Source organism: Falco punctatus (assembly GCF_963210335.1).
Source record: "Falco punctatus genome assembly, chromosome: 6".
NCBI classification, from domain to species: domain Eukaryota; kingdom Metazoa; phylum Chordata; class Aves; order Falconiformes; family Falconidae; genus Falco; species Falco punctatus.
The window spans coordinates 90559822-90573085 of record NC_137585.1 but is presented as its reverse complement, the minus strand read 5'-3'; the positions used below and the strand labels follow the sequence as shown (position 1 = coordinate 90573085).

The 13264-nt window shown below is 40.9% G+C and overlaps 1 protein-coding gene across 4 annotated transcripts; it reads left to right on the top strand.

Annotated features, from left to right (window-relative positions):
* The first annotated feature begins 588 nt into the window (after positions 1–588).
* On the top strand, positions 589–12965 carry GTSE1 (G2 and S-phase expressed 1). Of its 4 annotated transcripts, none has more exons than XM_080394097.1 (12): positions 589–643; positions 1560–1629; positions 2376–2433; positions 2514–3129; positions 4357–4527; positions 5914–6061; positions 7267–7644; positions 7832–7889; positions 8302–8547; positions 9749–9929; positions 10522–10662; positions 11551–12965. In XM_080394097.1, exons 2-12 carry the CDS (start codon positions 1569–1571, stop codon positions 11632–11634), a joined length of 2142 nt encoding a protein of 713 aa, XP_080250223.1. In that variant the 5' UTR covers positions 589–643; positions 1560–1568; the 3' UTR covers positions 11635–12965. The 4 variants fall into 4 exon arrangements, with proteins under 4 accessions (XP_080250223.1, XP_080250221.1, XP_080250224.1 ...); XM_080394095.1 differs by having other exon boundaries at positions 590–643; positions 1560–1647; XM_080394098.1 differs by lacking the exon at positions 589–643 and adding an exon at positions 664–799.
* The last annotated feature ends 299 nt before the right edge of the window (positions 12966–13264 follow it).

Sequence of the window (13264 nt, the reverse complement as noted above, 5' to 3'; positions counted from 1 at the left end):
TGCACCCTCTGCCGCAGCCATCACGGCAGCGGTGCCAGCAGTCCCCGCGGGGCCTGCGCGCCGGCAGGGCCCCGAAGCCCAGGGCAATACCCAGGCGCTCCAGCTGCCTTTCCCTTCCACTGCTGCCCCCACCACGGCACCCAGGTCTGCCAGGCAATCCCGGCTCCGCGGCGCCAAGCAGCAGGAATGAAACAGCCAGGCTGGAACCCTCCCTTGAGGCGCGGAAAGCGCCGGAGGAACCCAAGGGCGCGGGAGGGCCGTGACCCCCCACACGGCCACCGGCAGCCACCCAGGCCGCCTGCGGCAGCCTCTGATGGCCCTGGGTGCTGCGACGCTCCGGAGGCTCAGCTCTAGTTCTACCAGACCGCGAGTAACCACATATATTTAATATATCAAAAACCGGCCACGGTTCGCGGGTGAGGCCTCTTACGGCCGGCGGCCCTTGGGGAGACCCAGCCTCACCCGGCGGCCCTTGGGGAGACCCGGCCCACTACAAGCCCCAGCATGCCCCGGGGCAGGCGCGTGAGGGGTATCGTTCGAACCTGCCAATGAGGGCGTGCGGGGCGCGTCACGTGAGCGGGGCGCGATTTCAAACGTCCCGGCGGCAGCACTGCGCTGCTCTGTGCTCTGCGGCCCCGTGCAGGTAAGCGGTGTGGGGCGGCGGCTGCTGCTGGCCTGGGCCTCTGGTGGTCCCAGCCGCTTCCCCCGCGCTGCGGCGTGGTGTTCGGAGGCCTTCCCTCAAGGTTCGGCTGTAGGGGGGCCGTGGCGGTCGGGGGAGGTCTAGGCGAGCCCGCCTGAGGTGGGTTAGCGGGAGGTCGGCGGGCGGCTGCTCGCGGGGCTCTGTGTGGTTTGTGGGCGGTTCCGCGCACGCCGGGCCGCTTCTCCCCCGGGAGCCTGGGTGGGGGGAGCGGCCCTTTTGGCCCCGGTGGGCTCTGCTGAGCTGCCCCGCGAGGGACCAGTTCTGGTGGGCCCGTGCTCCGCATTAATAATCTTTCTAGCCTAGCGGCCCCGCAGGCGCTACTGAGGGTCTGCTGGCAACCTCATGGCAAAGCCTGGGCGGGTCGTGTTAAGGTACAGAAGATCGGGTGTGATGGGTTTCTCTCCAAAAGTGAAAGGCCCTGCCTTTAAGTACGGCACGTATTTGCTCTGCCGGAGGACGCCAGTCTCGAATTAGAGCTGTGAAAAGCTGGGGTGGCAGTGTTCTGCTGCAAATGGCTAGCTTTGGCCCATTGCAGCTATGCTCATATGAGGAATTTAGTTGCTGAACACAGAGTTTGTGTTAAGGAATTTAAGAAATCCTAGGCATCACTGTTTTATTTGAAGGCTTTTTACAGAGGTTGTAATGCCTCACATATACATAATCTCAGGTAATTTGATGGCATGTTTCGAGAAAGGATGGTGAGATGCATGACATCCCATAGACCATGTTTGCATAGCTGTCCCTAAATGTAAGCCTTCAAAGGGAATGTTTACCACCTTGCTAATTTGGCAGTATCTGAAAACTCTGACCTTATTGTTGTATTTTAAACTTACTGCATAGCTAATAATATATTTTCCAGACACTCCAGATGGAGGAAGGGAAAGAAATGGCAACACATTCTCTGAGTCATGTGATTGAAGAAAAAACAGGTATTTGCATGAGCAACGGTAGGTGGAGAACATGTTGGGATACTCTCTAACTGGTGTATCCCTTATTAAATGTTAAGACAGTTCAGATCAGTAGGCATTCTGTATTTGCTTTATATCTTGTTCTGTGTACTGGTTTCCTTGGATGGACTGATTTTGCCACTCTCAGACTTACAAGCCTAGCCTCCTCAAGTGCTTGTGGAGCACTGGTGTTAGAGAGCATGCCTAGCAGCATCATGATGTCATCAGCCTATCTTCTGTATAGCTAATCTGAGCTCATCCCTTTTCCTTATTTGTCTACTGCAGATTTGATTAATATTTAGTGTATGCATTGGTTAACAGGAAAACTAACCTTTCTCACTGACTCCTGTTACTGTCCTCTGGTAATCTGAACCAGAAAAGAACTGACACACAGGACAGCTGCATTGTCATACAGGTCTAGATGATATAGTCTCACTTTTCTTCATTGGAGGCTTTCCCACAGTCAGATCCCATGTTCCTATTACAGATGCATAGAAATTAGCATTAAGATCTTTCATGATATTTGAGCATCTATCAAAATTATGGTCAGTCATAGTTGTACCTTCAATTTGCTTGACCTAAGACATGTTTTTATTGCTTTAATTATTTAAACTAATTAGTTAAACTTTTTTTGCCATCTGACATTAGCTTCACCAAATTGTCAAAGTATAGTGCAGTTGTTTTTATTGCAAATCCCTGCTGTGACAAAATCCTTGTTACAATTTCAGATTTTCCTCTTCTGTCTGATGAAAAGTTTGATTTTGACCTTTCACTGTCTCCAGCAAGGTAAGTGAAGGGTCTACAGGTAAACCTACCTTTAAAATGGACACATGTAAGGTGCTGGGCTGACATGTTTTTCTTTTTAGTGGAAGTGAAGATGAAGTTTTTGTTGGACCTTTGAGACACAAAGAAAAATGTGTTGCTGTCAATATTGAAGCAAATCAAATTGCTAAAAAAGAGTATGCGTCTGCTTCTGATGATAAACTCACGTGGACCCCACTTACAGGCGAGAAATTTGTGGAAATTTTCAAAGAAGCTAATTTATTAGCGCTGCAAATGGAGACTGGAAGCAAGAATAAACAGACTAAAATAAGCCAGTCAGAAGAACGAGAAAGCAAGATTATAGAAAAATTTGTGGAGGACTCAAAGTCAAAATTGAAAATGCTGAGAAATCAAAATATAGCGAAAAGTCCCAGGGCTGTTAAAAGGGAGACATACTGTGTGCAGGATAGCCCAGCATGTCAGCTGCCACCTTGTTTTCAGAAGGAATCAGATAAACTTTTGTCAGGTGACAAAACATATGTTCCTTATACTCCTCCAAACAGAAGCCCTGTTAAAAATTGTGTATCTCCTATAAAAATAACTGATTCACCTCTGACACAAGAACAGAAAACTAAGGAAAGAAATATGAAGACAACTGGTGAACTGTCAATGGCAAAACCTTCATCTACTCTTGACAAAAGCAATTTGACTATTGGAAAGGTAAAGATAGCTTCTGGGCAACAGTGTTTTCTTTAAACATGGCCTTTGTGTGTTTTAGGAATGGTTGGTAACTGTCTACATGCTTTTATTTTTAAAAGTGAACTTAATCTTCTGATGCTTATCTGTGTCATAAGATCCTTAGGCAGCAAACTTTATTGTATATAAAAAAGAAAAGACAAGGCAGATACTATGGTATAGTAGCAAACTTGTTTAACTGTTAAGACAATGAAAAGCATCTGCAGGCAAATTTCTTTTCCACTGCATTCTGGTTTTGTGAATACCATCATTCCGGCTTCAGTTTAAACACTGATTTGTTGCTGCTAAAATTACTGCACTATTCTTAGTGACTTCGTGTGCAAAAATGGCTTTGTTTACTGTTAACCCTTGTCAATGGAGGTGGTGGTGGTGGGAAACCCACAATTATTTCAATAGGACAGGAGAATCTTTTAACTCTAGTTCTGTCTGTGACTTGTCTCAGTCATGAAAAGCACTGATTAATGGTGTTACATTTAAGATGTGGCTATGTGACCAGCTGGAAATGTTATCCTAGGACAGCAAGGACACGGTTGTTAGTGACCTTGTGTACTCAAATCCCAGTCTCTAGATATCTTCTGGATTTTGTTGCTCTACATCTTATGGCTTAGGGTCCAGTATGTACTGCAGGCGTTACTGGAAATGTGATATTAGCTCCTTGGAAACTTATCACCTATAGAAAATAGAGGACCCTCTGATTCCTGTATGACATAAATCTCCTGATTTTTTGGGTGCTATAAGAAAAGGCAGTCTTAATGTTTTAACTAGACAAATTGTAGCCCACTGTCTATTTAGACAGCTTGGATGATTCAGTCTGCTATTGTAACATCTCATAGTTTGGAAAGCTAAAGTGAAGCAGAAGAATATGAATTAAACTATGATCTCATAGTTGTAAGGAACAGCTGTTACAGTATGTAGATAAACATGATTGAAATCTGTGCTGATGAATTGTTGCAGTGCTGTCCTTAGGTTGATGCTCAATATCTGGGTTCAAGTATGTTCTAGTACTTCACAAATATACTCGCTAGACTAACTTTAAAACTATATTAGTGTAAAGACTAAGGACTTGTCTGGGTTCAAAGGCTTCTTCATTGACTGTTGTTGTTTCTTAACAAAATTAACTTGTGTAAAAAAGCTTTATAGCATTTTCTAGAAACACTAGTAATTTTTAAACTGTTGCGTTGAAATTTGCAGCCCAAACCAGGGAAACATAGTAGTATTTCTACAAAAAGAGACTTGAACAGCATGGGATCATCTGAAGATCTAATTTCTGATAAATCTAGTGCTGCTTCAGATGTCTTTGAGTGTTCATTCAGTGGCAGTTCCTCAGTGCAAAGCAAAAAAGCCCTTCCTGCACCAAGTAAGGTAATGGCAAGCATTCTTAATAGGGAAATAATTGTTGTGGTGTTCCAATAAAAAAACCCTGAATATAGTTTACCTTATAATTTAAAGCTATATCTCTGTGTATAATGGTTTTAAGAAAAAGTAGTTTCTGTTCTGTAATTGCTGTTCTTGAATGTGTTCCAAGTCTATAATAGAATGAACATACTTAAGAGCAACTATAAATGTATTGGATTAATAAGCATTACCTTTGTTTTAAAAACTAGCTGAAGGTCAGTGATCAGCAGTTTTCTGTGGGGAACAAAGCTTTTGATGTGTGTAGGTAACTAAAGCATATGAAAAAGCTGCCATAACTTGTATGAAGGTAGAATACCTATAGCTGTCAGGAGTTGTTTTGAAGCATTAAAACCTGCTTCCATGCTGCGTGCCACTTCAGTGAACCACAGGATGGTGACTGGTTGGAAGGGACCTCTTGGTTTGGTCCAACCCTCTGCTCAAGCACAGCCACGTAGTGTTGGTTGCCCAGGACCATGTCCAGACAGACCCTGAATATATCTAAGGATGATGGCGGCTCAACCTCTCTGGGCAACCTGTGCACAGTGCTTGGTGACCCTCACAGTAAAAAGTGTTCCTTGATGTTCAGAGGTAGAACTTTCTGTGTCTCAGTCTGTACCAGTTACCTCTGGTTCTGTCACTGGGTGCCACCAGGCACTGCCCTTTCAGATATTTGTTTATATTGATGAGACTCACCTTGAGCCTTCTTTTCTTTAGGCTGAACAGTCCCAGCGCTCTAAACCATTTCCTCAAATGGCAGATGCTTCAGTCCCTTAATCATTATCATCTTAGTGGCCCTTTGCTGGACTCTTTCCAGTAGCTCCAAATAGTTCTTATACTGGGGTGCCTGAAAGGTAGACACATCTTCATGTGTGGCCTCCCCAGTGCTGAGCAGAGGGGAAGGGTCACCTCCCTCAGCCTGCTGGCAACACTCTTCCTAATGCAGCCCAGGATACTGTTAGCATTCTTTGCTGCAAGAGCACATTGCTGCCTCAGGTCCAGCTTGTCCGCCAGCACTCTCAAGGGCCTTTTCTGCAAAGCTGGTTTCCAGCTGCTTAGTGCCTAGTGTATACAGGTGCCTGGGGTTACTCCTTTTATTCTTTAATCTCTTTTAAATCCATACTCAAGTTTGTGGCAAAAATAAAAATAATAGTCTACCTCTTAGATCTGATGTTCCAGTCTGTATAATAACCCAGATGTAATGGAACTAAGAAAATCTACTTTTTAAACTTTAATCTGAGGAGGGAGATTCTCTAAAATTCACAAATAAAAAGCTAAAATATCAAGAAAAAGCATATCAAAGTATTATGTTAAATAGTGCTTTTGCTTTTGAATAAACTATATTCTCTGACTCAGCCTGGCTTGAAGAAGATAACACACATGAAACTTCCTGGTGTTGCCAGTGGTCTCACAGCAAAGACTACTTCATCTTCTTCATCATCAGTTTTCAGCATGAACTCGAGTCTGGATTCAAGTTTACCCTTTTCTCCCATAGGAAAAAATGGTAATCACTCTTAATACAGATTTGTGCCACAAATCCATTTTGAATTGCTAAGCATATCTTGGACTGTGGGTTTGGATATGTTTTAATGGTGTCCAGTATATAGAAGCAGTAAGAAATGCTTTGTATGGGGAGTAAGATTTTGTAGGCTAGCCCAATAAACCCCTGTGGACTAAAGATAAATCTTAGAATTCTATTTGTAGAAACTAGGTTCCTGTAAGTCTGATGCCTGTGTGGGAGGGTCTGACACAACTAGAAAGTAAGCAATGCCTCATGAAACCTGTTCTTCTTGCACATGATCTCTGTTATAGCCAAGCGTGTGAGCTGAGTACTGCAAACTTGTCTAACTTGAATTAAAAAAACCCAAAAAAACCCCCACAACAAACCACCACCACCAAAACAACTGAAATGGAGAAGGGAGGTGGAAGTCCTAGTTTGAAGTTTCTGTAAGCCTAATAAAATTACGCGACTTACTCAAGCAGACTGGAAAAACCTCTGGGGAAATAACTGAATACAACCAAGAGGCTTATACTATGAGGAGGACATCAATTTGACCCTCTCAGTAAGCATGAAAGGATCAGAAAAATAGTCTCCTAAAAATACTGAGAGATGTAAGCATCACAGTTCTTGTAGATCTATCAAGATACCAAGTTGATACAAACTTTTATTTTGTGCTTTGTTTCTGGATGGATAATGTATTAGTAAAAGTTAAAGCTTAATAAGAATTATTTTATATGATTAGAAGCGTCAGGATTCATCCTATTAATGGAAGTAACATACAGACTAAAAGCAAGAACCATACAGAAAAGCATGTGTGGAGTATTTCAGCCCGTGGTGTTAATCCCCATAACTTGAACTATTACCTTCTTGAATGCCTTTTTAAGGGAACAGAGTGAAAATATGCTGGGGGAAAATGTTGAAAATGTAACTTGAATCTGCAAGCTGTTTTGGCATTCCTTGAAGAATATTCTTTTCACTGATTGCAGTGATTCAGAAATTTGGTGAGGAGGCTTTCTAAAACAGACAAAATTGGTGGGCAATTCAGGGAGTAAGTTTTCAGTAATTATTTGTGTTCTTAAATTTTTTGTTTGAACAAGAATTTAAATGCTGTAATTTGCTGGGGTTTTTTCCTATGTGAGCATAATTGCTCTAGTCAAAACCTTAGCAATAAGTGATATTCAGAAATAAAACTTAACTTTCTATTTCAGGAAAATCAAGCACGTCTTCAAAAGCTAGTGTGAATGGTTCTAAGATTTCATCCAGTACAAACAGGCTGGCCCTTGTCAGACCTACCAGCGTGTCATCTCTTCAGGCTGCCAACACTGAGAAATCCAGGAAGCAAGCAAGATCTGTTAGTGCTCCCAGAACATCTAGACCTGTAAGCTTGTCTAAATCTTCAGCTTCTGCAATATCATCTGAGGCTGCAGGCAGTGGAACTCAGAGGCTAAGCTCTGTTCCCAGTCTGCAGAAGTTACGTCTGCAGAATAAAGATGGAAGTGCAACAAAAGGAAGTCAATGTCCAAAGGCCAAGGCTACAGTTTTGTCCTTTCCTACAAGTCAGACTAAGGTTCCAGTGAAGACTGGAGGTAGGTGCATACTTTGCATGACCTGTGTTCTAGCCTGGCTGTTAAAAGCAAGTGTTACTTTGAATGCTTTTTATTTGTTTCATTACACTCTTTTCCATCTCTTGAAAAGAATTAGTATTTTAAGTGCAAGGTATGTTACTAAAAAAAATATAATCTGGCTAGCAATTAACAAAACTTTTCTCTTTAGATACAGCACCAAAAGCAACATCATCTCTTGGATTAACATTTTGTGGCACACTTGGAAGGTAGGGCTTAACTGAAAATTGAACATGGCATACTTCTTTGAATGCAACGTGGTTGGGTGTTGTAACAGTTTTTAGAAGTTCTAACTTCATTATCTAGTCCCTTGAGTCTCTCCAGGTGAGCTGCGTTAATGCTTATTGGAATGGATTTAAAACAAAACCTCAAAAGTAAATGGAACACACACACTCCAACTCTCTTCAGAAGAAGAGGGGTTTCTTTGCAGTGCTAAATAGACTAGAGCCATTCATAAAAAAATTATTGTGAAATAAAAGCTCTTGCTATGCTGTGTTTAAAACTTTATGATGATTACAATTCTCTTACTGACCAAAGGGAAACTGATCTCTATTTTTTAGTAGAATAGTTTGAATAGAACTGTTTCTAGAAGCTTTTGGCTAATGCATGTTCCTTTCTTAGTGCCATGGCAGTTAGCACTCCTGTGAAAGCCTCAGGAGATGACATCTTTCAGAATTCTTGTTTTCTGGAGAGGTCTGCCTCTGTGACTCCTGCCAGTCTGAAACAGTCTGGATTACCTACACCTGTTCATCGTATCTCAGGATTTCCAGCAGTGACTCCTAAAACTGCACCAAGAATGTTTTCTCCACATACTGTATCTGTTCACCGAAGCAGCAGCTTTTCTACCAAAAAGATGCTTATGGCTGGGTAAGACAGAAACCTTCATATATGAAATTAGTATTGTAGGCCAACTACTTCTAAATGAGTTTTAATGATGGCTTTCAGGTTTCAAGGACCTCTGCTAAATGTTAGAATAAAGCATTTGAACGTAGATGCTGTATAGGACTAATAAATATTTATATTTTGTGACTAGTAAAATACTGTAAGCCTTACTGAGATAAGTTGATATCTAACATTAAAGAATTATAACCTCTAACGGGATGTTATTTGTATTTATTGAGCTAGCAGACAGCCTAAAACTTGTATCTGTTGCTCTGACTGAAATCAGATTTGGTGTTTGTGTTGTTTTGCTATTGCCTCCTGATGAAGGAAGTAACTGGTTAAAATACATATTACTGTTAACTTTGTCTTAGACTGTTGCTAATGCTTCTGCAAAATTATGCTTTAAAGCATCAGTCAAAAAGCTAAGGATAGTCAACTGAACTTTAGTTTCTCAGCAGGCTTACCTACATTTCAATTGAATTAATTGCTTGCAGAATGGGTGAATCCTACACTGTTAGTTACATTTGTTTTCTGTGAAAATAATGTTGCCTTCATATCATCAGCACAACAGCTTCTCACAGGTACCATATATATGTATGCAGGCTTGCTTCATGGTTGGTGAAGAACAACAATATGAAAGTAGGAATGATTCATGGCTAGAAAGCTCTTCCTGTATGTCATGTTACTTAGGCTAAGTATCCAACATGGTGTTTTCTGTCAAGGAAAGACTCAACTTTACAATGATTTATCATACATCACATTACAATGCCTGGTCCTCCAGCCAGCGTCAGTATTTCCTCTCAGCAGGGACTCAAGTGGGTTGCTCAGTGATATGCAGTATCAGTACTTGTTTGCTATTTGTTCCTTAAAAGTCTAAAAAAATCCAAAATCCTATGTGTGAACCTTGGGCTGCATGCATATTTCACTTAAGATTAAAATCTTCATCATCCCGAAATCATTAGCTCTTGGGTTTTTTTGCATGAGTAGGCTATAAATTTATTGCAGCATAAAATATCTTGTATTTTGTAGGTAACTAGTATACTTTGGGATGAAAATATGGGAAGCCTTTTGGTCACTAAAACTTAGGGTAAAAAGGAGAAAATGATGCTAGGGTATTAGCTTGTGTGTCTTCTAACAGAGTTCTTTAATCAGTGTGAACTACCATTGCCAATGCTCTTTTCCCTAGCTCTAAACAGACAAAGGAGAGTAAGACACAGATGTTGTCTTCAGAAGATGATGTATCTCCTCCACCTGTGCTACCTCTTGTGCTTAACTTCTCACCAGACAAAACTGCTACAGAACTAGTAGAAAATGAATTAAAAGACATTGAAATACAAAAGCAGCTGGCTGAAGAGAAACAGACTGAGGTAAGAGCTAACATTACTTAGTAGTTCTGTAGAAAAGTGTAAACTGTTTGAAAACAGAATTATTTCAAGATGAGGGGTAAGTAGGAAAACCAGTTCAGTACACCTGAAGTTAAAAATGGATTAAGCATGGGCACCCTCTAGTGTCTTTTTTAGCACTGAACTGTTTCCATTAAGTTTGTTCCTATGTCAAAGATGAATGGTCAAGTATTTGCAGATTTCATATTAAATTTCCACTTCTGGGTAAGTGCTGTGAAATCCTTGTGGATTTGATTAGAAAAGTAACATGACATAATAACTGTAGTCATTTATTAAAGGATTTTAAATTTTACTTTAAGTGAAAAATTGTTTTATGCCTCAAGGAGCTTTTTTCTTTGTCTTGCTATATTTTCCCTATTTGTGATGTTCTCCATTGGCAGAGCAAGAGCTGAGGTTTTTACACTGTTTGCAAACAATCCTGCATGAAAAATACCCAACCTATACATTAAGCCTTTCCTGTAATTATTACAGCTGTATAAGCTAAACTGACTGACTGCCTAAATGTTTATGAAGGGAACAGGGGGGAAAACTGTAACTATCTTTTTTTTTTTTTGAGGCCTTACTGGTAGATATTGGAGTAGACAAATCTCTCCCACATGCTTTAGAATGTGAATGTAGACCTCTGATTGACCTTTCCAATACTCCCGAAGTGAATAAGATTACTCCTTTAAAGCCTACACTCTCGGGGCAAGTAAAGGTAAGTTATATTCAAATCTTCTGGTGCAAATAGGCTAGCAGAAAAAGTCAACTGGCTCCACATAACTTGTCTGCAAAGCAGCTCCCAATGCTGTGAGAATTATTTACTATTAGCTCAATATGTTCAGTATGATACTACATACTTAGGTGCTTGTAAGGAAAGAGAACATGTTTCAACTCAGTGTGTTCTAAACTGGAGCTCAGTGAATCTGCAAATAGGAAGAGGAGGAGGATGAAGAAAGAACCTAATGTTTAAAGCAGTTCTTAAAGAATGAAACTCTTCTGAAGAAGGAAGCGAATGCTGTCTTCGGTAGAGTAGGCATGCTGACTCTTGTTTTTGTTTTCTTGCAAATTTTCAGTTCTAAGTTTGACAAGCATTTCTGGGCAAGTTTTTTGTACACTAGTGGCTTGAAGGTAGATGCCTTTAGATGTTGTCAGATGAATGGTGATAATGATGAGGATGTAGCCTTTGATGACATTAGGTGTAGCTGGGATCAATTTAGTATCGGGTCCTTCAAAGTTCCTCAAAAGAGGATCACAGAAGTCTGGCTTGTGGGGGCATGTTCAGAGATGTTCAGAAGTACTCTGCTCTGCCTGGATGACACTGTCACTTGAATATGCATAGTAGTGAAATTTAGAAAAGGCTTTTAGGCTTTTAAGGTGGGTACGGGCAATACCTTGTGAGAAGCTTGTGCTTGTCTAAGAATGAGCTACATGTTTAAAAACCTGAAACTAAAAGTTTGAGTGTGGTGCTTGTATCTGTCTTCTGGATACTAATAGGAATCCTAAACAAAAAAGGTACTTGAAGGCTAGCAGTGGTAATATGTTATTATAGTAGTTATGTACAATGGCTGGCTACAATACCTAAATTTTAATGTTTTTCTTTCAGCTGATCGATTTCAGTTCGCCTCTTATCACTCTGAGTCCTGATGTGAACAAAGAAAATCAGGATTCCCCTCTACTCAAGTTCTGAACTAGAGATGAAATGAAGAATGCTTGGCATCTGTGATCTGTAAAGTGTTTAGGTGCTACTCTTCTCGCATACAGTTTTTTTTTTGAAGATGGCTATTCATTATCTGATGAGCTGCATTAATACAATAGAATTCTAAGTCTTGATATAGTCAAGCAGAGTCTGATTAATGGTTCTGTCTATGGATGTGCTGCGATGGATGTACTTAAACTGTGTTGCTCTAGGGCAGAAAGGTGTGTTCTCTGTAATGGAACCTTCCTACCAATTGTGTTTTGATTCTGTATCCCCTGTGTGCAACAAAGATTTAATTTAAAATAAATTAGTTGTTTAACAAACTGTTGTACAAAATAGCAACTTTTTTTTTACAGGCTTTGGTTAGACTATTTTAGCATTTCACTTCTAAATGTTAAGATGCAGGTAAAGGCTGGTAGACTTTTGGGCTAGTTTTGGTACGTAAAAATGTAGCAAGTTTGGAAATAAATGTTTTATTCCATTGTTGGAATAATAACGTTCCATTGTTGAATGCTAGTGGAACACACTTAACAGCAAGAGCTGAACATGTGATTCAAAGGAGAAACAGCTTGTTAGTGTTGATATTTGAAGGTTAGATTCATCCTTTCTCACTGTCAAAGAACAGAAGACCACTTTCTTACCTGACTGCCACGCATAGATAATACATGGAAGTTAATGGAAATGAAAAGGCACACAGTAGTAGTCCATAAATGTGGAAGCAACAAGCATGTCTTGGAAAGCAGAGACTTCTAGCATAATATATTTATGAAAGTTTATCAAAGGGAAATGGATTTTCAGCTGTTTAATTCAAAAAGTGGTGGTTGTTGGAGATGCTTGGTTGTTGGTGTTAAGTAGGAAGAAGTGTTCAGATGAGTTTGTCAAACATTTTGATGCTGAACAAGGCTGCTGCCTTGGCTTTATCTGAAGGCACTGGCTTTCTTTGCCAGCACAGTTGCCTTTTCTGTGGTTAACTGCAGTGTCAGACTGTTCTGGATGAAGGCCTTTGGCCAGATGGTGAAGACTCAAACTCGGAGGAAACAGCCATGCCACCTGATCCTGCCAAATGAGCCATAAAGATGTGTAATGTCTATGCTTTCTTTGTTCCTGCTTTCCTTCTGTGAAAAGCAAGAGGATTGCTTCAACTGAAGCATTTACTGAAACTTTGAGCCAGTGCTGTGCAGTTAAAAGCAATACTCAAACCAGGTCCTCAACTAGTCTTTAGACAGGGGGAGAAATGAGCTTGGTCGTATATTTAATTGAAACAGAGGGAGACACTTAAGAAAAAAGGTCATGTCTTGTGTGATGTATTTGTGATATCTTAAGAGGTAGATTAATTTATGCCCTAGACTTCAAGGGCTTGCAGAAGCGTCAAGTGTTCTGTGCCCCTTGAAGTACCTTTTGTGAATGTATGCTTTTGCAGGCAGCAGATCTAAATCCTGGTTCTGAGTGTGACCATGACAACTCGGGAACCAGCAGGTGTTATCTGCCAGTTGAAACACCTGAATGTGGCAGGTGGGACCTGGCTGGCTCAGTGCTTCTGGGATTCACCACCTCTATTGACTTGTCTGACTGGTCCAACTGCTTGCTGGAGTTCAGACACTGAGCTGGTGGTGGCTTCATG